The sequence below is a fragment of the Rhinopithecus bieti genome, unplaced genomic scaffold (assembly GCF_001698545.2).
Source record: "Rhinopithecus bieti isolate Rb0 unplaced genomic scaffold, ASM169854v2 scaffold_50384, whole genome shotgun sequence".
Classification (NCBI taxonomy): domain Eukaryota; kingdom Metazoa; phylum Chordata; class Mammalia; order Primates; family Cercopithecidae; genus Rhinopithecus; species Rhinopithecus bieti.
The window spans coordinates 461,879-487,675 of NW_016820218.1; the positions used below are offsets into that span (position 1 = coordinate 461,879).

The window sequence follows — 25,797 nt, forward strand, 5'->3', positions numbered from 1 at the left end:
TTCCTCAAGATTATCAAATATTTTTTAAAATGATTTTGATACACAAGCTTTTCCTTTAAGATTCTTTCTAAGATCCTCTATTTACTCCTTTACATTATTTCTTTTTAAGACTGGTCTCTACCCCATCTTAAACTGAATTTTTTCCTCCACTCAATGGAGAAAGCAGTAAAGGAGACAGGGCTCTACAAATGTTCAAATTACTGGCTTCCTTATTATCAAATCTCTCTTTTTAAAATAAATAAATAAATAAATCATTTCCCAGGGTCGTGGTGCAGGCAGAGGAAATTCTAGTCACTTGGATACTATCTACTGTCCCTTACGCTCTTATTCTTTTTCCTCTATGTCTCACGTCATTTGGGTTTAATGCCTTGGTCAAATCCAGTATCCTGATGATACTCTACTTTCTCCATTTTTTCCCATCTCTACTATATTTTATTAAATCTAAGTGCCACTGAATATAATATGCACCATTATAATTTTATACCTGTAAGACATGAAGCTAACAAATAAACCATAGCATATCATCATTTTAAGATATCTCTTGATTTTGGAGATGCTAAAATGTGAAATATGTGTGTCTTACAAGTTGATGTAAAAAAATTGTCCTCACTAAAACTTGGAGAAGTAGTTGTCGAGTAAACAGAAAATACCCAGGTTCTTCATATTCTAAGAAAGCATTTCTACGTTCTTAAATTCTAGCACAATGAGGGTATTCAGTGAATAGCTGTGTGATACTAGATCTCATACCTTTAGCTTGGAATTAAGACAAAGAAAACTGTCCAAAGGAAAAGTAGAAAAGTAATCTGTTTCTAGATATACAGATTAAGAATTGATTGTATAGGGAAGGGATGGGATTTATAAACTGAAATGGGAGGCTGACTTAAAGGGATGAGGTATATTAACAAGTGGAAAAGAGAGAAAAATGAAATGTTTGAGATCCAGGGCTAACTGCTTCATTACTGTTGATGCTTATTTTTTCTGTTTGGTACTGTGGGAATTTGGCTTATGGAAAGTCATCTGAGTAGTTAAATCTGAATCTGGATACTTTTATAACAGTGTAAACTTGAATCTTTTTCTGACTTTAAGTAATGAAGTCTTAACATTTCAGTAGTATTACAGTAGGTGACAGTGCATCTATAAAGCACGCTTTTCCCCAGGCAAATAATTCTAATAATTCATTTTTACACAACTGACTTTTATATTTAAATTTTCTCCAGTTTTAAAAATTAAAAATATGCATTAATTGTAACAACAACAACAGTGAAAAAAGAGGTCAGCATATCAGCCTTCTGTTGTAATCAATATTAATACCAGGGATGTAGCTGTCCTCAATTTCCTCCTTGTTAATATAAATATATAACAGAAAGGATATGTATGTATTATATGTATAGAGGAAGCATGGGTTTTAAAAATAATTTCTATACATATTACTCAATTCTTTGATTTTTCTAGTACATACTGGATATCTCTCCAGATCAGTAAATATTCTAACATTTTTATAGCTGTACAATCTTTTAACTTAACAATGTGCCATAATTAATTCAACCATTTATCTTAGTGCTGAATGGATTATTTTTAGTTTATGATCACCACAAAAAACAAAAAAATGTATTATGTGTATATCCTTAGATATCCTTAAATTAAATACTGGCACTTTTATTTCTATAGGCAAGCTTGCTCGGTTAAAGAGCAAGCTTTTTTTTTTTTTAATATAAATTTCTTTTTAAAAATGTTGTAGGGTTTTACACTTCCACCAGCAATGTATGAGAAGACCTTTCTCTACATTTTAACCAATGATGAATGTGTTCTCTTTTTAATACTGGCCAAAGGATGAAAAAAGCATCTGTTTTAATTTGCATTCCCTTTTACCATTTGAATTCTCTGTGAATTGCCCATTACTATTTATCAAATTTTGTATTGGGATTTTTGTCATTTTCTTATCAATTGTGTAGGATTCTTTCACATTAGAGATATTAACCATTTGACTGAGATATGTATTGAAAATGTATTTTGCTCAAAGAGAAAGTAAGACAGGGTTTTTTTGTTTTGTTTTGTTTTGTTTTGTTTTGTTTTCCAGAAGACTTCTGTTTCAATCTAGTATATTGGATTTAGTTTTAACAAGGTTAACTTTGAACAAAATAAGAATAAGTAGTTCTACTACTTAAAAAAGTAAATTGTTGCTAATGTTAGGATTTTGAGGTACATATAAATTTAAAAATAAAGTAGATAATGTATAGGATTTGCTTTCTTTTTTAAGAAAGAAATTTCTCTGAATAAAGAGATTAACTTTTAAAAAGTGTTTTAATAACATTAAAGGTTAAGTTTAGTCAGGCACGGTGGCACACACCTGTAGTCCCAGCTACCCAGGAGGCTGAAGCAAGGAGGATCACTTAAGCCCAGGAGTTTGGGTCACGATGAGCTATCATTGCACCACTGCATGCCAGTCTGGATGACAGAGCAAGACCCGGTCTCTAAAAAAGTCTTTTAGCAAGGTTAAGGTTAACCTTTGTTTGGCTTGAAGACCAGAAAATTAGACACTACAAGATTGAAGACAGGTAATTTAAGAAACATCCACAGCAGTGACTGGCCCAAGTTCTTTGAAAAGTGTCTCAGAGATGTTGACTGTCCTTTCAAGATTCAAGATCAACAAGAAGCTATTGACTGGCTTCTTTAGCTGTTAGGCTTGAATATGGAGATAATGCTGAAAAATACAAGGACTTACTACCTGATTATGCAAAAACTGCTGACAATGCAACTAAAAATGCAGAACCGTTGATCAATTTGGACGTAAATAATCCTGATGTTAAGGCTGGTGTGAAGGCTAACCTGCTTCAGATTCAATGGCATGACGATTACCTGGTAATGCTTAAGGCAATTTGAATTTTGGCTCAGGAGGACCTGACACAGGGTGCAGTTGCTAAGGCAAATCAAACAAAAGAGGGTTTGCCTGTTGCTTTAACCAGGCAAATATTATTTGCAAATATTTGCTAATAACCAAAATATTATTGGTTTTGATGCAGGAGATGCAGTTCTTAATGCAGCTGCTCAAATTCTGCAATTGTTGCATATAGAAGAGCTCAGAGAGCTACAGACAAAAATTAATGAAGCCGTAGTAGCTGTTCAGACAATTATTGCTGATCCAAGGACAGACCACAGATTGGGAGAAGTTGGAAGATGAACACTTTAGGACTTCAGCTTCTCACCTATTTAGTACAACTGGGAACCATGTACACTTCTGGCATGTTTGGAAATCAAACGTCACATTTTTGGGGGAGGAATCCCAGAAAAGTGACTATGTTCTCGTGCTTTTTTCTCTAATAAAGTTTAGGAAAGTAGGAAAAAAAAGAGCAGAGCTGCTGCATGCCGGGTCCACCTTCACTCAGGGTACCTCTGTGGTTACCAGATGTCAATCATGGAAAATGACCCAGGTACCTTGAGGGTGGGAAAGAAGAGAAGAGCAATACTGAAAAGGTTTCCCCGTGCCACACCTACTCGCAGGTGTCTTGGCAAGGAATCCAGGAGCAAATGCCTTCAAAACGCCAAGGTAATTCCATCACCACCATCCTCATTAGTAAATTGAAATCCAAGACGATGGCTTTCATGTCACCTCACTTGCCAAGATACAATTAAAACGTGTTAAGGCAGGTTGTCAAAATGATACCAGTGGCCAAAACATACAAAGAGCCTCGGCTTCCATAGCCACCATTCCTGGCGGCCAAGCACAAGAAACAGCAGCTGAGACGCCTCAAACTTGACATGCGCATTTTTCAAAATTAAAACTATGCATCCAGCCGGGCTTGATGGCTCACGCCTGTAATCCCAGCACTTTGGGAGGTCAAGGCGGGCGGATCATGAGGTCAAGAGATGGAGAGCATCCTGGCCAACATGGTGAAACCCCGCCTCTCCTAAAAATACAAAAATTAGCCGGGTGCGGTGGCGCGCGGAGGTAGTCTCACCTACTCAGGAGGGTGAGGCAGAGAATCATTTGAACCTGGGAGGCGGAGGTTGCAGTGAGCAGAGATCATGCCACTGCACTCCAGCCTTGCGACAGAGTGAGACTCTGTATCTAAATAAATAAATAATAAAACTATGTCTGCAAATTTTAAAAAAGGGGGTTAAATAGGCAATCTTCCCATTTAGAAACATTTACAAATTCAAGTTTAATGGTCAACTAAACTTATATTGAGCTTAAAAGCTGCAATGTTTTCTGACGGTTTTCTAGTGAATTGCTGGGATTTGGGCACTGATCACTGGATCCGACAAAGACATACATTGAACCCCTCCACTGTTCCTCCTCCTCAGAAGGATTATCCTCAGAGCTTCTGCTAAGTAATGTCCTAAGCCAACTACTTAGTGCTTACATAGCAAGAGTCTTGGCCATCAGGAAATAAAGCTGTCTTTTAACAAGGGTTTGGCAGGGGCAGCACTCAACAGTCACTCCCTAGATAGCTCTTACTGCTGATGCTTGTTTAGTAGACAGTGATTTATAAGAAAAGAAGAAGCATTTGGTCAACGAAGCAAATGCATAGACTCAAATAATATCATCCAACTTTGAAAACACTACCACAATAGAAAGTTAAAAATTACCCAGTGCAGAGATATGTCACATTCACCTTTGTATCTTTAGCACCCAGCACATTGAAACAGAAGTAGAAGCCAATGAATGAATGAATGATTTTTGAGCACCTATATTATGTACATTGTGTTTTAGAATATTCAAACATAATCCTTGCCACTTACAGTTGGGAAGAAAAAACGTAAGTGAAAAGCTAAACACAGGAAAAGTAAAAGTTAAGACAATGTTAAATGAGATGATATATCAATAGGCAGAAATAATAAATATAGTAATTGTCATTTATGAATGCTACCAACCACTAGCGCTGAAGATACTCAATGCACCCAGCTCTGCAGGGTAGGTCTTATTTATCCCTATCTTAAAGATTAGGATATCTATAATCATGGAGATTAATTTGCCCAAAATCACACAGCTAGAAAGTGTCTGATTCTAAAGCTCAAATTGTTTTGATCAATTCATGATGTCTCCATCTCACAATTCTGTCTATTGAAAACTAATTCTACCACAGAAATTTTAAAAATGGAAAGACCACATTGACTTGGGTGACTGGGAAACAGGCTATGAACCTATTGGGATTTGAACAATTTGGAATATCCAAGAAACAAAAGTCTTTCTATCAGAGTAGAGGCAGAATTGATTTTTAGTGTCACTAATTAGAAATCATAAAACATTAAGAAGAAATTAGTTTGAGAGTTCTATCTGTAGGTGTAAAATTAGTAGAAAACAGTATTTCTTGGAACTAATTTTTGGTTTCTGATGTGAAACTTAGAATCTTAGACTCAATCTCTAAAATAAAATAGCATATGGTCTGTCTTAAGCTCTTTTTCAAATATGATTACAAAAAACTGAAAATATCTTCTGTTTATCAGCAAATGAAAGGCCACTAATTCTTTTTACATTCACACTTGGTCAAAGCCCTATCTAAGTTCTTGAGAGGCTGCCAGCAGTAATAGTTTCCAAGAATTCGAAATCTTGGAAAAGTTCATTCAATAGATTTTTTTTAACACAAGACACTGGTTTTGGGACATAAGTGCACTGGCAAAACTGGCCTAGGATAGAGCTACATCCTCATTTCTGTACGTCATCCATGACCAAGGAAGGCAGACCCTGGCTGCCTTCACCACTAATCCCTCACTGCAGCCCTCTTCCTTGTGCTCTGCAGTGTCTGTAGATCTTCACTCAGCTTTCCTTCACTCTTTTGTAACTTTCTCCCTTGCAATTGCTCTTGGTGTATATTTTAAATTGATTAAATCAGCATAAACACTTAAAACAAAACATAAAACAACCAATAGCCCTCATCATCCTAGTGAGGTCTCTAGCTATAATTTAAATGTCTGACTTTTGTGTTTTAAGGAAAAGGAAAGAAAAAGCTCTATCTAATCACCTATCTATCTACATTTAATAGAAATGCTCTTACACCTATTGAAATAGAAGATTTGGGATCTAAAATGTGAATGTCATCTAAGATAGATTCATACTGTTGAGATTTTAATTGTAAGTTCTGTAATTAATGGATTATGGCAAATCATGTCCATTATGTCTGGGAAAATCCTATGCAAAGAAAGAGAGTTATACAAACCTTTATTTTACTTATTCTTTTCATCTCTCAAGGAGATTGCTGTTTCAAAAATGCTTTCAAATTTTAATAACTACCAACAGAGTCCAACTTCTGAGTGTTACCAGGAAAATTAATCCTCAATTGCAAGCAAATCTCATAATAAAAGGATCATAAGTAGTAATTCATTCTTTATGGCTTTAATTTCAGAATTTTAATACTGATATGCCCTTCCAGAGATATTACATGGGCATATTTAATGGTTTCTTGGTTTTCAGAGGGATGTTAATATTGTATCGTGATAAAAGAGTAAATGCTCTCATTTATTTGTTATATAGTAAAGGTAAGCACTGAGGCTGGATTCTCAATTGTAAAGCTATCTCTTGATTATCTGGGAATTTACTGGCCCCCTAAACTGTGACTACTAATTAATACTTCCACCAGAGGCAGGGAAAGGAAGATGAAAACCAAAGCAGATTAGATTTCTAAATAAATTCACAAATCTATGATTTGCTATTTGTCAGCAATGCTAATAAAGGATACTTAATGAGAAAGAATGATTCATTTGTTCATTTAGCCAACTATTTATTGAATACTCATTATATTCCAGGCATTGTTCTCAGCCATAAACAATGCAAAATTCTTGCTTTCATGGAGCTTAAGTTTCAGTGGAGGAGATAGAACACAAATTAGTGTATGTCAGATGGTGATGAGAATTTTGGAGAAAAATTAAGTAGGGTAAGAGAATAGGAAGTTTCAAATAAGGAGAAAGAGTTCTGTTTTTTAAGGTGGTGTATGAATGTAAATCTGAATGAAATGAGGGCAGGAGCCAATAGACATTCTGAGGAAGAGTATTCCAGATAGAGAAAACAATTGGCTAAAATAAGGGACTCTACATATTCAGTGGATGGGTTTATTTGTCTGAGATCCAATAGCTGTTAACCAATAGCACAGATGATTGGGAATCATGAGTAGACTAAGAACACAAATAGAAGCCAATTCCGTCGTCTGCAGCGTTGAGGTACTCAACAGTCAATCAAGATATGCCTCATATCTATGTGAAAAATATCACTCTGTGTCAAAAATAATGAGAGAATTCAGAGGACGAAGATCAGAATTTAGCTGTTAGACTGTAACTCATACAACTACTGGAAAATGAACTTACATTTCCCATTCCTTTGTTTCATCATCTGAGTCAGGTTTTCTCAACCTTGGCACTATTGGTATTTTGGCTGGATCATTCTTTGTTGTGGGCCTCTCCTATGCATTAAGATGTTTCTCAGCATCCCTAGTGTCTACCCACTAGATGCCAGTAACATCTCTCAGTTGTGACAACCAAAATTGTCTCCAGACATTACCAAATGTTCCCTGGGGGCGAGAAGGTGGGAGGGGGCAATTGCCTCCAGCTGAGAGCCATTAGCCTAAAAGTAATGATTTCACAGAACTTGTATTTTCTAATAATTAGCCCAAACAATTTTTCCAAAGAGAAAGAGAGGCATGTACATACATGCAGTGTATGTCCAGGATGATTTAATCATTAATTTCCAATGATAAACATCACAAACTAAATTATATACATATAATTTTGTCTGAAAACATCAGAGCAATTATTAATTTAACAGTCTGTACCATACATTGTAAAACAGTCTGAATACTTTCAATAACAAACATTGTTCTTGCCAGTCTAAAAGTTTTACCTATTCTAAAAGGGAATTTGAAGCCGACATCTTATCACGAGCCAGTCATATGCAGAAAACACACACAGAAACCACTCACAAGTCCCCATCCCTCATCCTACCTCTTCCCAGTCCCATACCTGATTTAATTCAGATTGGAATCCCCTCTCCTCAAACCTGCAGCCACTCTACAGTGACTTTTCAACTAATGATATATGATTCCAACCCTTTTATCCACTTCCAATTTTAAAAATCCTTCATTTTCTGTTATTTAATACTTCTATGGTGCAGCATCTTGACAGGTCCCATAGGTCCCTTCCTGTACTTCTATTACTTCTGTTTTTGCCCCACATGAGTAATTCAGGGCGTCTTTAAATGCCCCCTATAAAAAATCCACTCACACAGACTCATTGGTAGCAATGGGGACTTTATGGAAGATTTTGCCTGAGACAAAGGCAACATAAAGTCCCCCTTGGCACATTTCCCGGGTTCTTTGGGGGCTTTCTCCCTCCACTTTCCTGCCTCTGACCTTTCTCTCCTCTGCTAGACAATGCAGGTCCTCTCTGCCCCTGCTCCTCTCCCAGTCACATACTGGCCCTTAGCGGGAGTCAGCAAACTGTCACCCTTAGCCACAACTACCCACAGCTACGAATGGTTTCTATGCATTCTAATAATTAAAGAACTATATTTCATGATATGTGAATATTACATAAAGTTTGATTAGTCTGTAACCATACTCATTTCTTTACATACTATCTGTGGCTGCTTTCCCACTGCAATGGAGCATTGAGTGGTTGCAACAGAAAATATATGGCCCACAATGCCTAAAATATTTACTATCTGGCCTTTGACAGACAACTCCTAGCATGAGTAATAGTCCCCACCCCAAGTGAACTTATCAAAGTATTTCCTCCACACACAACCAGTGAGCCCCAGGCCATGAGAGCAATTCTGCATGGTTAACACTACATTTCAGTGTGGCTGTGGTTAGCTCCTAGCCGACAGTGCTCCTGTCATGTGTGTATGTATTTTAGGGTATGTAGAGGTGTTAACAGTAGCTGGACTGAACTCAAGCTCAGGACAGGAACCCACAGTGTACTTACCTTGCCTCTGCACCTCCCATATCACCCCACAAATACTTGCTAGGCACATTGAGTCTCATCACCTCAAAAAACTGCAGACTTTTTCAACACTAATTTTTTATGTTAAAATTCACTTATTAAAATGAAACAAAACATTTTTTCCCTTAGATTTAATTCACTTTCAAGTAATCTGTATGAAGAAGTTGAGAATAATAAAAAATGGACAGAAAACCAATTTCTCAAATATAGAAAAGACCACCTGGGCCATATAAATGAATGTCTGAAGGTCCTACAGGAAAAACTGGTGAGGAGTTCTGTTATTTTGTGAAGTAAACACCTGCATGGTCCTTGTTAGCAGGGAGTAAAGGTCTGGGAGGTTGCACTTCTACATTCATGGTAATCTTCACTGCTTCAGTCACGTTTTTTTTAAAGCACCACAATAGGAGCCCAGAGGCCTGTCTTCTGGTCCTGTTTGCTACTCCCCAACTCTGCAAACCTGTCTTTCTGAGTGTGCTCTACCCGTACCAAAAGAATCTGAAGAGGTTTCAAAAAAAAAAATACAGATTGCCACCCCAGCCCTAGGGAATCTGACTCTCTAGGGGCCTCCCCTGGGAATCAGTGGTTATAGGCACACTCCCCGGGTGATATGCAGACAAAGCATTTGACTTTTCTGGAGATTTGTTAGTAGATTAAAGGTTTCCAAAACTCCTTTTTCAGATCAGACCATGTAAAGACAGCCCCAAGCTTTGGGGTAAGGCTACCAAGGTATATGAGAAATATACTTATTTCAAGAGTCCCCTCTTCCACTGCAACCATCACATCTTACCCAACAGGAAGGGCAGCACTGTGCCATCACTGTGGTCAATGGCTGCCAGTCCTGCAGTTGACTAAAGATGTTTTGAGAACTTAGGTAGAGAGACTTTAGGCAGAGGCAGCTCAGGAAATAATGTCCCCAGCTCCAACCCGAGTTTGTAAATAGCTGATAGAGTTACAAAGGAGTCCAAGAGTTGGAGATAAACAAAGCTTTATCACTGGTAAGGCTATTGAAGTATGTGTGATGAGATCACAGCTGCCAAGTGGGGCTGCTAGCTCTTCACTCCTGAATTAGACAGATTCCTTTACCAGTTATAGGTGGCACTAGGTAACCATGGGGTCATCGTGCAGGCAGCAACCTCCCACCATAAGGAACACAGAGACTGGAATCCACCAACTCTTATTCCTGAGGTAGATGGGGCCAAAGAGAGGAGAATCAAAGGAGTCATACCTGCTATGCCCAGCTCCTGCTCCCAGATTCCCTGTGGAGAAGTGAGGAGAAAAGCAGCTGATTATCCTAAGGCTGCCTCTGCAGTCCCTACCTTGGTTGCACATTAGAATCACCTGGAGAGTGCTTAAATCCTATCGTTCTTGAGCTTCATCACAGACCAATTAAATCAGAATTTCTGGGGGGTGGGGTATGGTCCAGGTGATTCTAATAAATGACTGGAATGACGAATCACTATTCTAGCTGAAGTCTGTCCATATGGAGGTATAAAATTCGAAGGAGGATGTCCAAGGAGCTCAGGAAAAGCAGTATCTAAAATATCTTTGAATATTAGACTAAAATGCCAAATTCTCAAGGAATTTGGGCCACGCTACAGCCCTTTTCTTTTATTCCATAACATGTTGAATTCCAGAAACTACAAATGAACAGGGCCAAAGGGATTAACTCTTATACTTATGAACACAGTTTTAGATACAAAGGAATTCGGTTTGAATTTTCATGCTCAGCATGGAAAATGAATGTTAAAACATTTTCTCTAAGCTGAAGGATAAATCCATGTATGTTTCAGAAGTTCTATCCCATAATCTCTTTGACAGGAAAAGTCTGAAAATAAAATGGAAGAAAAACTGCTGCAGCTTTCAAGCAAAGTAGAGAATTTCATTAACACAGAGAAACAGGAAACACAACTAAGTAAAGTAAAGCATATGGAAAATAAATTGTCCAAAAAGATGGAACAAATGGAAAAGCAGATCTGGGGTGAATTAGAGACAATGCAGAATGAATATCAATCAGGTGAGCAGACACCTTTTATTAAGTAAAGAATATCTGTCCTTTCCTGTTCAATCCCTCAGTCTTCCACTTTGAGCTAATGGCCAGGGATCAATCTTGTCATCAGTGACATCCTTATGTATTTAATCCACTTTTCTAAATATCCTATAGAATATGAGTATTATACTGGAAGGCATATAAATAAATTAACTTTCTTCACTCATACTTGGAATGTCACAGGCCTGCCATTGGCGTGAGATTTTTTTTTTTTTTTTTTTTTTTAATGGGAAATAAGCAATCCGGAATTACAGACTTTTGGAAAATCCTTGGAGATACCCAAGACGTGACTTGTGGGTATGTTATGAAACTAAGAGCCTAAATCAAATGCCCTTCTCATTCAACTACAAGTAATGAGCTTGGACAGATGTCAAGACTGGAGACCTGACCTTTAGAAGTGAGAAAGGGGGATGAATTAGTAGAGTCCAGTATAATGACTGCTTTTCTTTTAAAGAGGCTAATGGCAGCAGTGTCAAGCTGAGCTAACATCAAAGAGGATTAATTTGAAAGGCTCATCTAATTTGTCAAAGGGAAGGACACGGGATAGGTGCTGTGGAGCAGCCATCTGCCTTGAGTCATAATTCTGAAGGAATTACCAGGGCTCAGAAGAGTTTCTTTACTAGAGAAAGTCCCAAGTAATTTTTTTTCTTTTTTCTTCTAGATCTCAGAAAAATTCATGTGTAAATTCTACCAAATTTGGTCCTGTATAGAGATACGTTGGAGGTGCTTTGGGAGGACATGATGGTCTCAATCTGCCAGATGTTTCTGGCATATAAGTAGAATTTGCTGCCTGGAGGTTCAACCCTCACAATACACCCCTCCCACCATCATATCAAAATAATGAATTATCTGGCCAGGAATCATGTCCCAAACTTAACTTGCCCTTCTTTTAAAGGCCCTGCTTTCTGTTTAACTATCAGAGGTTTAATTGTACTTATTCCAATAGTAAAACTTCATTCCATTAGTGAACTGAAAAGGAATTTACCATCTGCAAGTTCTTTCATTTTACTAACAAGGAGGAGTTCTAGAAAGTGGGAACTTCAAATTAATGGTTTGCTGCTTTATGCCTTTAATAAAAATGTGTTGAGAAACGACTATGTGAAAGGCCCCAGTGAATAACAAATGGATTGTGCCCTAAGACCTTGAGGTTTGATAGGTCTGTGGTCATGAGTGACTAGACTTAAGAGAGATACAAAGTGCTGGGAGGGAGGAGGGCAGCAGGGGGCCACTCTGAGGTCCCTCAAATAGGCTACTTTCAGAGAAGTTTTAAAATCTCATCTGAGATCTTTACCTTCAATTTGGTAACAAGACTGAAAAAAAAATCACACAAATCTCTTGTCAAAGCATACGGAAAGAATAAAATATTTTAAATTTCTCTCTTGCAATATAGAATTATGCAATATATTTGGGGAGAGGAGGAGAAAAATAGTTAAATTTCACAATGAAACCAGATAACCAGATATAAGTTGAAACACTATTGTGAATGGATCTTCATGACATACAAGAAATAGATTATGTACAATTTTTGGCTGGTCTTAAGAGAATTTAATGCCCTTAAATGATAATCAATTATGGCAGGACTGCCAATTAGCAACTTTTTAAAAAAATGTTCTAATGCATTGTTTAAGTGTACCTATTCTTTTACCCTCTTACAGGATTTAAATCAATCCATGACTGTCTCAGCTCCCTCCAACAAATACAGAAAACAAAGATGGATTTAGAGAAATGTAAAGTACAGAAAGACCTGAAGAAATTACAGCGTAAGATAGTGGAACTCCAGGAAGTATAAACCTTTTCAGTCATCTTCTTTTTCACCAGCCAATGGAGTGATTTGTTGGGAAAAGTTCTGAAGAAGAAAGTTACTATCTCTGGGATGTTTACTGCTTCTAATGTCTCCTTTTAAGGAGATGAATGTACCAGAAAAATAATAAAGCACAGAAGCTTTGGATGTCTTGCATTTATTAATGAAAAAATGAAGAAATTTCTTTATATATCTGCCTCTCTCTCTCTCTATATATATATATATATGTATGTGTGTATATATATGTGTGTGTATATATATATAAATCTACAAATAATGAAAGAGGAATCTACATAAGGTACATGAGTGAAGTAGGCCAGTTGCAATATATTAAAGAATGACAGGAGCTCTGGCAAGTTGGAGAGCACTTACTCTGTCTAAAATAATAGCTACTATGTAGTGACAGATCATGACTAACATATATATATAATCCACTATTATCAAAAATTCCATTTTTCAAGAGAAATGCCTCTATTTTTAAGCTTTAGCAACTAGTTCAAAATAGTTCTCAAACTATGTGAGATGCCTGTGGAGCAGATATGACCTAGTGGTCAGTTTGCAACTTCTAATCTCAATGTTTGTAGCAAGTTTAACTTATGCATATTTAAAATATATTTCCCTTGTGCTCATTATGTACCAGAATTATAAGCAATTAAGAGCCAAACCATGCAAAATAAGAGAATACAACAGCTTCCATGAAAACATATCCAACGTAATTTGACCTAGGCGCTAAATTCAGAAGTACTTCATAAATGCTAGTTTCCTATACAATTAAAAATTGTCGGCCAGGTGCGGTGGCTCACACCTGTAATCCCAGCATTTTGGGAGGCTGAGGTGAGTGAATCACCTGAGGTCAGGAGTTTGAGACCAGCTTGGCCAACATGGTGAAACCCCTTCTCTACTAATAACACAAAAATTAGCCAGGTGTGGTTGCGTGCACCTGTAATCCCAGCTACTTGGGAGGCTGAGGCAGGAGAATCACTTGAACCCGGGAGGCAGAGGTTACAGTGAGCCGAGATCACGCCATTTCACTCCAGCCTGGGTGACAAGAGTGAAACTCCGTCTCAAAAAAAAATTGTTTTACTTTTCTAGATATAAATATTAAATGTAGAGCCTAATATTGAGCAGTAAATTTATGAAAAATAAAAACGAACTATTCATGATATGCACTCTACTACAACAAGGACTAATTTCTAATCACAGAACTTTTGTAAGCTTGGCAATAGGACCTTTGCTTCCAACTTAGGCTCCTTCCTTGGCTTAGGGAAGAAAAGTGACAACTTCTCCCCTAATACAGAACAAGTTTACCTTCTAAGTAAATTTTTGACTAATGGTCACTTCTATAATTTTTTTTACTGTATGAAACATCTCCTTTTATTGCTATTAATAACCCACATGCAGCATCATTGAGTCTATAATTGAAGGGATTTTCATAGCAGAATTTCACTTAAGAGCTTAAAATGCAGTATGTTTAGTGATGATATGGTATCCAATGAAAAAGTAAGAAATATTAAAATAATGCAATAGTAAGTATCCTTTGTAACCAAGTATCATGCTAAGACAAAAGGCTAATATCCCAAGTAATCCCAAATAACTCTTACAAGTAAATAAGAAAATAATCAATTTTTTTTCAAAATGGGCAAAGGATATGAACAGGCAAGCCATAGAAGAATATGATAATATGAAGGTATGAGAAGATGTCCAACTTTACTGTTAAATAAATAAAAATTAAAGAAACCCTTAGCTACTGTTTTCAAGATTGGCAAAGAGTAAAGTGATTGATAATATTGGGCTGGCAAGGGTGGAGAAAAAGTGCACTCTTATACATTATTGGTGAGTCTATAAATTGGTACAATGATTTAGATGGCAATTTGAAAACATCTGTTAACATTTTTAAATGTAAATATCTTTTGATCCTGCAATTCATGGCTAGAAATTTATATTACAGGGGGAAAAATACTCCCCAAGTGTGCAAAGATATATGAACAAGAAGGCTCATTACAGCATCATTTGTTACAGTTTAGAAAAAAAAAAAAGGAAAAGAAACACCAAAACCAGAAAACACCCAAATATAAGGAATTGATTGACTAAATGGTATTAACCAGACCACTCCCTCCACCACGCAATGCTGGATAGCCCTTTAAAAAGAACACAGAAAGATGTCCAAGATACACTGTTATATGAAAAAGACAAGTTTAAAAGCAATATGGATATGATCCACTTTTGTCATAAAATGTTTTAACTAAGTTAAACATAATATGCATATACTGTCTGCCAAAAAAGGTAAGAATTTACAACAAACTTATTGGATTCTATTTTTTAAAAAACTTCTGTTGTCTACATTAAGGATTTACGAAAGCTTTTATATTTTATATAATATTTTGTTTCTACTAAAATATTTTATAAAACAACAACAAATATAATAGGCTGAAAGAGTCTTTGTAATGAACTAAATAAATGATTTTAGGGAGTGTTAAATTAGGAATTAATACAGACTAACAGTCAAGTCATCTCACTCCCTTTTTGCTCTACAGACATGGCTAAAAAGCAGAGGACACATAGCAACTGAAAAAAGTATATATATTTTCCCCTTGTTCTAAATGTTCTAAATTAATTAATGTTCTAAAATGTTCTAAATTAGATTGTAGTTCATATAATAGTGTAAAATCAGGCCAAAAGTTTTCCCAGAATAGACCTTTCATTGTTATTGGCCAGGACAGTAACACGTGGGGCAGTAGATCAAAGGATCAAAGAATCCTCTACCACCACTCTCCTACTTGGGATGCCAAATTGAGGTGTTCACAGGTTTGCACAGACTACATAGTCAAAGAACTATGCTCACTGAGCAGGTGGACCCAGGGTTCTCAGAGTCTAAAGCTTATGATGTTTCAGTTTGTTATTGATGTACTGTCTTGATGCCAGATGAGTTAGCACACAAGTCTATAAGAATATTCCTGGAAGCCCCTGCTACATCAGGACAGCCAGTAGTAACTCCATACAGAAGTGACTGTGAACAACATGAATATATCCCTGTAATCCAAATGTATCCCCAACTCAACTTCTCTTTGTCCACAGCCACTCCAGCACCACCTGACATCAAGGGAAGTGGGAGTGAAAAGAGGCAGTGGTCTTAATAAGCGGTATTCATCAATTATGTTTAAAATGTCTTACTTCTGTAAATTTGACAATGATCTTGTAAATACATGGCTAGGGCTAATGCAAGCAGGAGCCCCTGAAACTTAAAAGCCATTGTTTCACAGTATATTCAAGGGTTTCACCTCTGTTCAAGGGACCAGTGGAGCACTGGGCCTCCCTCCCCTTGCATTTATTTTGACAGAGATCCAAAAAGATAAATAAAACTATCCTCCTAAAGAAGCTCAATATACATGGCACTTTATTCCATATCAAACAATATTACTTAATCCTTTGGGAAATGTCAGACTTTTCCTACAAATATAGGATGATTGAGCACTGGAGAATCTGCAATCCAGATCCACACTACAGACTTGAGGCATACGTTAAAATATTCTCAGGTAGTTTTTACTTTAAGTACAAACACCATTTAAACAGTCTTGGATAGTTAAGGGTCCTGCTGCCCTTAAATTTCCTGTTGTTTCCTTCCTATTATCAACACTTGCTCTTAGAAAACATAGAGGAAAAGCCCCTTGACATTAGTTTTGACAATGACTTTTTGGATATAACACCAAAAGCACAGGCAACAAAAGTAAACAAGTGGGATTACATCACATTAAAAAGTTTCTGCACAGCAAAGGAAACAATCAGCAAAATGAAGGAAGCTATGAAATGGGAGAAAATATTTGCAAACCGAATATCTGATGGGGAACTAGTATCCAAAAGCATATAAGGAACTCAACAACTCAATAGCCAAAAGCACAAATAACCTGATTAAAAAATGGGCAAAGGACCTGAATAGACATTTTTCCAAGAAGATATACAAATAGCCAACAGACATATAACTCAAATGACAACAGGTGTTGGTGAGGCTGTAGAGAAAAGGGAACCCTAGTGCACTGTACGTGGGAGTGTAAATTCTTTTTCTTTTTTTGAGACGGAGTTTCACTCTGTTGCCCAGGCTGGAGTGCAGTGGCACAATCTCGGCTCACTGCAAGCTCCACCTCCTGGGTTCACGCCATTCTCCTGCCTCAGCCTCCCTGAGTAGCTGGGACTACAGGCGCCCGCCACCAAGCCTGGCTTATTTTCTGTATTTTTAGTGGAGATGGGGTTTCACCATGTTAGCCAGGATGGTCTCGATCTCCTGACCTCGTGATCCGCCTGCCTCGGCCTCCCAAAGTTGAGATTACAGGTGTGAGCCACCGTGCCTGGCCCGGAACTGTAAATTCTTACAGCCATTAGGGAAAACAATACGGAAGCTGTTCAAAAAACTAAAAATAAAACTATCACATGATCCTGCAATCCCACTTCTGGAAAATAAAGTGAAAACAGTATGTCCAAGAGATATTTGCACCCTATGTTCACTGTAGCATTATTCACAATAGCCAAGATGTGGAAACCACCTAACTGACAGAAGAATGGATAAGGAAACTGTCATCTATGTATCTATATTCAAGCTTACAAAAGAAGGAAATCTTGCCATTTGTGACAACATGAGTGAATTTAGAGGGTATTATTCTAAGTGAAATAAACTAGTTACAGAAAGCCAAATACTACACAATCTCACTTACATGTGGAATAAACGGAGAATAGAATAGTAGTTGCCAGAACTCACAGAAATAAACAGAGAATAGAACAGTAGTTGCCAGGGGCTGGGAGCTGAGGCAAATGGAAGATTTCAGTCACAGGATACAAACTCAAAAGTTAAAATGAATAAATTCTGGAGATCTAATGTACAGCATGGTGATCATACTTAATAATGTACTGTCTATTTGAAATTTGCTAAGAGAGATCTTCAGTGTTCTTACCACACACATAAAAATGGTAACTATATGAGGTGATACGTTAATTAGCTTGATTGAGGTATCACAATGCATATTAAAAACCACATTGTTACATCTTACATATGTAGAATAAAAAATTTTAAACTTGCTCTTTGGGGAAAAATCATACAAAATTATTCATACTGAGGACTAGATGGTAATGTCCAAAGTGTTTTACTTCTGCACTAAAAATTAAGGACAAATCCCTCCCCTTCTGCCACACAGGTAACTGCTTTCGTAGCCCCATTGTGAGGTATATATGCTCACCATCTGGTAGTCAGGAGAGCAGCAAGGCCCAAGACCTTGGTCAAGGAAACAGCATTCCCAGAGTACTCTAGACACCAGCAGCCCTCCCGTCTTCTAACTTTCCAAACATAGACTCCCTCCCATTGGCTTCACCCATAGTACTAGCAAGTAGCATCCCAAAACACCAAGAAGGAAAAATTTGATCTATAGTACACACACACACACACACACACAGTGCACATTGTTGCCTTACAAAGGGGATCTCCAACCTTTTTGTGAAGTATTACTTTTTCTATCTTTCCAGCTTCCATACATCCATGGGTTAGGCACTGTGGATACAATATTGAATAACCTAAACACAAACCCTGCCCTTAGGGAGTTTATAGTCTAGTGGAAAAGACCGACAATTAAAATTGCAAATACATGGGAAAGTAGAGCATAATGGGAGAACCAGGGAGAGGAAACACATTCCCTGTGTTTGCCAGAAACACATGGAATCAGGAAGAGGGGTCTTCCAGAAGAAGGAATATCTAAATTGAGACCTCCAATGTATAAGCAGACATGAGTCAAGGGAAAGAGGCTTGATTGGTAGAGGTGAGGGCTCAGGCAGATTGATCAGCCTGAACAAAGGTCTGGAGGCCAAAAGAGAATGGGATATATGCCAGAAATTGCAAGAAGCCCAGTAAATGTAGGTCAGAGCCTACACTGTGTGTTAGTGGAGGTGAGGAGTGAGAGAGAAGGCTGGAGAAGTTAGGGAAAGTGGGGTATCTAATCACAAAAGGCTTTGTAATTCATATTGAGAAACTTGGGTTGTATCTTAAGGATCCAGAGTAGCCTTTATAAGACCTTAAATAGGAGAGTGACAGATTTGCATTTTATAGAAAGATCCCTCTTGCTGCAGTGTAGAGAATACATTAGACGCAGTGTGGGAAGCAAATTTGGGTGTGAAAGGAGGAAAATATACAGCAGAGAGGGGATAATGAGATGTTTTAAACTAATTGATTTTGAGGCATCTATGGGACATCCAAGGGGAGATGTTCAGTGGTTAATGAGACAGCTGGGCCTGGAGCATGAGAGAAAGATCTGAACTGGGGATTTAGCTTTGGAAGTCACCAGCAGAGAAATGGGTACTGGAATTACTGGGGGGGGGCGGGGGGGGGCGGGGGAGCATTGCCTTGGTTAGCTGGGATAGGGGTCGGGGACATGAAGACTACAGTGAGAAATAGAGACCAAGAACAACCTAACACTGAAGATACCTAACACTGAAGGAACAGCAGAAGAGTCCTGGGTGAGTATGGAGAGACGTGCAGCAGTAAAGTAGGAGAGGGAGTGTAATCATTTGAAGGTTTCAGTGCTCCTTGGGAGTTCCTGCTGGCAGACGGTGTCAGTGATCTACTGGGAGTTCTACTAGTATTACTTCAAGACCCACCATTAGTTTTCCATGTATCAAAGAGGAGCCTGACCTACAGTGTCAACTTGAAAGGGTGTATTACGCAACTCAGTGAAGAATAGTTACAAATGCTTTCTTGAGTCCCCTTCCATGCCATACAATAAACATGCTGCACCTTCTCCAATGCAGAGAGGGTGGCGAGCCCTCACTGAAAGAGGAAGGATGGTTGCCAGGAAAAACATTAGGCTGTTTTGGCCTCCTCCTAGTTAGGCATTTCCCTCTTCAGATTAGAGTTACACACACTTGTGGTAAGGGTTTACTATTATGTCAAATCGTTCCGTTGATATACAGTTATAAAAATTTGACTTCATTGAATTTCCATAACTCTCCATTCTTTTGTAGAGTTTTGCTACTTCATTTCAGAAGATATTTACAAATGTGATGTTACAAATCAGAAATGATTGAGGAACTAAGCAGTACATCATAAACCAGGTCTTCAACAGTCTCAAAAGATGAACACGGAGAAAACAAAACAAAAAAAAAAACCCCAAACTTCTATGCTGAGAAGTCTTGAAGGGCCTTGTGGTCTAATAAGCCTCAGTTTAAACCCAGTGCCACCACTCATTAGCAGTGTGACTTTGGATATATATTCCTTAATTTCAGAATCTCAATTTCCTCATCTTAAAATGGGGATAGCAATACCGATCTTGTAGGCAACTGAGGAATTAGAAGAAACATGTATTGAGCTATCATCATATATTAGAGATGGCTCAAAGTACTTTCCATGGATTAATGCATTTAATCTACTAGATGCCTATGACTGAGGCAAAGAAAGGTTAGATAACTTACATAAGGTCATACTGCTAGTAAAAGATGGGCAAGGATTTGAACTCACAAGAGCAGAGAACTTGTTCGTAAACATTATGCTACACTGTTTCTGTAAACCTATGTAAACCATCTAATACTAGTGTCTGATACATAGCAGGTACTGTACTTGATAAATGGTATTGATTAATACAAGTAGACAGATCTTTTATTTTATGGTAAAAGAAAGACAAGCTCCATGGTGCGCTGTCATATAACTCTGATTCAGATTAGTATCTAAAAATATTTGAGCTTAAAAAAGGTCCTTTTACTATGCACGAGAAGAAATACCTTGGCTTGCAATAATTCTAGCAATGGACAAAAGTAGAGGGAAGTATAAAATACAGATTTCTCCTGGAACAAATTATAATGAGGAACTATTCCTCTATTTTTAAAATACAATTGAAAGACAATTGAAAGTTCTTCTTTCAATTGTCTCTGGAGAAGGAGGCTAACAGCTGAAGCAACATTTGGAGATTGACTGGAGGTGCACAAGGTGCTGATGCTAATGTCCAGTGAACGATGTTTCCTCCAAAAGTCCTGGCCATCAGAGCAAACCCAATAGCCATTACAGCCAGGTAAAAGTCATTAGTATTCATCTAGCAGATGCTTCTACAAAAAAGTAATACACTGTGTTCATAGGCAAACATTCAAGGATGGGCTTCAAACGGGGTGGGGCCTACATGGTACCGGAAAAACCCCCAGCCCTGAAACCCAAAATGACTCTTACACTAAGGAATCCATCTAGTCTCTAGGCCAAAATTCTATCACTTAGCACTTAACAGCTTTTAAGTATTCATAAGAGCAATATTAAATCTTCAAAAAATGCAGGATGGATGGACAGGTAGAGGAAGAAAGAAGAATGAAGGACCCATGAGCTTTTACCAACTATCTCCTCTACAGGAATTAGTTGACAAAGAAAAAAAACGTAAGGTCCTTTGTACCTTAGACATGGGATGGCCAAAAGAAAGTTGAACTCTGAGAGGTTAGAAAAAGCCAAAGAGAAAACCAAGGGTTGGAATTTGTGATGTTATCAAGGATTAAATGATTAAATGAAACAATAAGCTCACTTCAGCTGGCTTATATCAACTTCAAAATGTAACAAGAGTAGAGTATTCTATTCTCTATCATTACATAGGCTTAAATTTGCAAAGTTCATCCTTGGGAGGAAGTTCCCTTCTTCCTAAGCTTCCTCCTATTCAGATAGTACCAAAAGGTAAACGGCAACATCTGAATACAGGTTGGTAGGATAACTGAGTCAGTCTCAAAGATACACACCTCAACTTTTTTACATTTCTTTGAGTTGACAGCAACCATTAACAACATTTGACAACAGTATTGGAAACTATCTTTGGGGCCAGATTCTGCTTGCCTAAGAATACAGATAACTTTAGTAAAGATAATCTCTCTGAGACTTCTTTATAAAAGTTTTTTTGGTCTGTAAAATAAGGATAATAGCCATTATAAAAAAACAACGTGAAAATTAAATGAGGCAATAGTGTAAAGAGCTTGGACCATGGTGGGCATTCAATCTATCCCTGGGTGCTGAAGCCCTGGTGGGTAATGATTACTACCTCATAAGCACAAAAAACTCCTCTCCTGAAGCAAAGGGTGGGCTGGTGCAGTATCAAGATCCTTTGCAATACTAGATCTTATTTGGGCTTTCTTAGAAGCTACTTGACTAACACAAAAACTTTATGCTGCCTACATATTTCTCAATATTCACAAATTATTCACCACTGTTTATGTAAATCTGGGCCCAGTGAGTTAATTCTTTATGCTGAATCTATTTCTTAGAAAAACCTTCCAACCATATACATAACACTTGTTCTGAGGCACTGGAAGGCTGGCCTCAGGCAATTCAGAAATATATTTATCTCCATCTAATAGAAGCTGCTTATAACAATGTAATTTTGCTTTCTCAGCAATGCTTTTTCTCTCTGCCTAACCTCCTCCCCCTTTCCACACAAAAAACCTTCTGCTCCATCTGGCTTTTCTCCTGTGCCTGGAGACACTTGTGTCCCAAACACAAGAGAAATTAGCACTGCCAGGAATATGTATAGGCAAGAACACACATAACTCACTCTGCGAAGATCAAACCTGTACTTGTCTTTTATTTCATACCACTTAACTTCTTCACAGGCTAATTTCCAAACTTCTGAAGCTAGGGTGTATATAAAGACTATTTGTACAGTATTCTCCCTTTATCTATTATATTGAACAAATTAAGATTAGAACTTTTAAACCACAATTATATAGATGTTTTCCAGAAACACTCTTGATTGTTTGATACTAAAATATGTAGGATTTCTTCTCTGAAGATTAATGACCATATTTTATATGATCAAAGGGAAGGAAATGGCAAAAGGCAGGGTCTTAGAAACTAAGTTATTTGTCACCTGGGAGTCAGATAATAAAACAATGCAAATGTTGTATTTAATGTGGGTAGTCTTTCCGTAAGAAGTATAACCTATTTGGCATGAAGCAGACACCTGTAATTACTTTCAGCCATTCATAGATGCTGGCTTCCATTGAAGTATTCTCTGAGTGTAGAACAACTTTCCTTCTCAGAGTCTTAGCACCAAGAACCAAGACCTGTTTACGCATCTCTTCCCACAGTATAGGTTTCTTGGCAAAGGAGTTCTACCCTAAGAAGAGTTTCAAGTGCAGGGAGCCCCCCTGTTCAATGGAAACCAGGGTTGCTGCTTCACAGGTGCTGCACCCAGCAGTTTATTTCAGTATTTTATTTCAGCTCACTTCTGACTTGGAAAACACTGCTGGCCTTAGAACAACAGAATGTTGCCATTAGAAACCTAGCTCAAGGCCTATTTTACAAATTCAAATAAAAACTAAAGGCCAAGACTTACCTAGTCTCATACCCATTCAATATTGAAACTCAGCTTGAAACATACCACTTACGTTTTGTGTGTATAATTTAATGTGGTTTATTTTAAAGAGAATTAGAGCAAAGTACTTAAAAATGGTGTTGGTGATACTATGCTGTAAGTAGCATGTTGGGTAAGAGTAGTTCATACATTAGCTATTATACAAAAGAACAACTACATTCCTTATACACGTCTTCACAAACTGGGAATTAGGGCATGGATACCTTTGTGAGCCATTATTCTGCTTACTGTAAGAAAAAGGTGCAAGATAAGCATTTTTTCATACCCACCTTATCCCTAGAAAAATTAATGTAATTTAAATATGTTTTATAATAAGCATTACATACAGGGAAAGTATATGGTGAAGAATGAAGCCCAAATAAACTTTTTTAAAAATAATTTGAACCTTCATGACATGACAATTATTTCAACAGTCCAGCGATATAATATGAAATCCAACCCTTGTTTTGGTGCATACTCCAACTTCAATCATCATTCTGTTGGCACCATTTCCCTTCCCTAAAACAAACTAGTATTTTCAATTCTAGGTTTATAATTAATAAGAAAAAATATTTCAAATGTTTCATAACAGCTCTTGTTAAAGAGATACTAACCTTTATTTTCCTACTTCAAAACATTTTGAGGTCTAAAGTTAGTTTAGCACTTATAAAAATATTATGGTTGTATAGGGTGTTTAGGCATACTAGGATTTAAAATATTGCTATTCAAAAAGTTTCTCATCCAAAAGAACGAAAAACCCACTATTGCAGCATAGGGACCGCTAGACACCATGAATGGTCTGAAATTACAATAGATCTTATATGACTAACTACATTTTCTAAACCAAAAATGAGGCACATACTCTAAATGAGGGAGTTTTTGGACTTTCATTTCATCTGTATAAAAGTCTTTAAAACAAGTGGAAAACTATTGTACCTGTATAATATACATAAATATATCTTTTAATGTACAAAATAGAAACAAAACAAAAAACCTCTCCTGCAAACTGAGGGTCAATTTATAACCAGCAGCTGAGTGTTATGCCTTACAACAAGCAGCATGGCAGCCTGAGACTTTTTCTAGCCATTAACAACTAAAGTGAGTGAAAGGAAGACCTGTAGAGAGACAAGGGTCAACCTTGTCAAAACAAAGTTTCTACATTTTTTAATGTGCCATGACAAAAAGGGATCTGCAAGCCACATTCACTCATACTCCAAAATATACTTCATTTTTGTTTCCTGTAAAACTTTCCCAAAGCAGGTATCAAATTTTTTATGCAGCAACCAAATATGTATGCCTTCATATTCATACATTACAAACTAGTACATATTTACCTAATGTTTTATACTGTTTCAAATAACCACATCTTTTAATTCCCTTAATGTGTGAGTATTTCTATGTAATCCTGTTTTGTAGAGAATTCTAAATTAAAGGAAGTTTAATAGCTCCTTTTTGTAAAGTGAAAAGAGAGCACAGCATTTTAGATTGCTTTTCCTGACCAGAAATTAAAAGGGACACTTCATGAAAATGACAAGTGACCCCAAACAGATTGTGTTCCAAAAGTTTACTTGGAAGCTGAAACATGTTTTTCCCATGGGAAATTATCAGATGCCAAACTAGTGTATAAATATCTAATTAATCAATAATAAAAAATGGATAAAAATAGCAGAAAATTCACTACAATTCCCAGACAAAATATAACAAAAGTAATGAAATACTAATATGGAAATTAAATACTGGTCCTTCAGGAAACAATTTTTAATCTAATTTCTCTAATTAAACTTATGTATAGAGCCAGGCGCTGGCTCATGTCTGCAATCCCAGCACTTTGGGAGGCCAAGGCAGGTGGATCACCTGAGGTTGGGAGTTTGAGACCAGCCTGACCAACATGGAGAAACCTCGTCTCTACTAAAAATACAAAAAAATTAGCTGGGTGTGGTGGTGCGTGGCTGTAATCCTAGCTACTCAGGAGGCTGAGGCAGGAGAATCACTTGAACCCAGGAGGCAGAGATTGTGGTGAGCCGAGAGTGTGTCCTTGCACTCCAGCCTGAGCAACAGGAGTGAAACTCCGTCTTAAAAAAAATAATAATAAAATAAAACAAACAAACAAAAAAAACAAAAACAAAAAAAAACCTTTAAACTTCCAAAAGAATTTCTGGCCACTGTTTTAGAGTTTCTGGAATCTTATAACACTGATTCATCTTGAATTTCCTTTGCTTTAGGCATATTGTTTAACACCATTCACCTTTATTAATTAGTATTAAATGACAATGTTAAGAACACTTAGCTTAGCTCTGGCACAAAGTAAGCTCTATAAAAATTATGTAAGTAGAAATGATCTGAGGCTCACGGTAACTGGGCAGTAATTTGACAAGAAGGCAACGAAAGTTAAGAGAGAATGTGTACACATAAATGCAAATACCCTGAGACAGTATCAACTCAGGTGTTTTTCCAACCCTCCAGTCTAGAAAAACCTGTGTTTGAGGTCCCTGGAAGGCAGAATTTGGCAAGGAAGTCAAAAACCCTTTGATTATGGTCCTGAAGCAAAGGGTAATCTTGTAAAGCAAGTGACACTCCAGAAAACAGATGGAGAGTAAGAACTGAATACAAAGCATTTAGGTGGATGGAGCCAATTCATTCTGGAAGAAAAAGCTGAAGTGTTCTCCTGAGGAAACGCGAGC

At 37.3% G+C, this 25,797-nt stretch overlaps 1 protein-coding gene across 1 annotated transcript in view; it reads left to right on the plus strand.

Moving 5' to 3' along the window:
* The window catches only part of FAM81B (family with sequence similarity 81 member B), a 53,843-nt gene extending 40,920 nt beyond the window's left edge, over positions 1–12,923 (plus strand). The window contains exons 8-10 of the mRNA XM_017859685.1: positions 9,058–9,193; positions 10,747–10,942; positions 12,631–12,923. Coding sequence (XP_017715174.1) covers positions 9,058–9,193; positions 10,747–10,942; positions 12,631–12,764 — 466 coding nt within the window. The 3' untranslated portion in view covers positions 12,765–12,923. The remainder of the gene's footprint in view (positions 1–9,057; positions 9,194–10,746; positions 10,943–12,630) is intronic.
* The last annotated feature ends 12,874 nt before the right edge of the window (positions 12,924–25,797 follow it).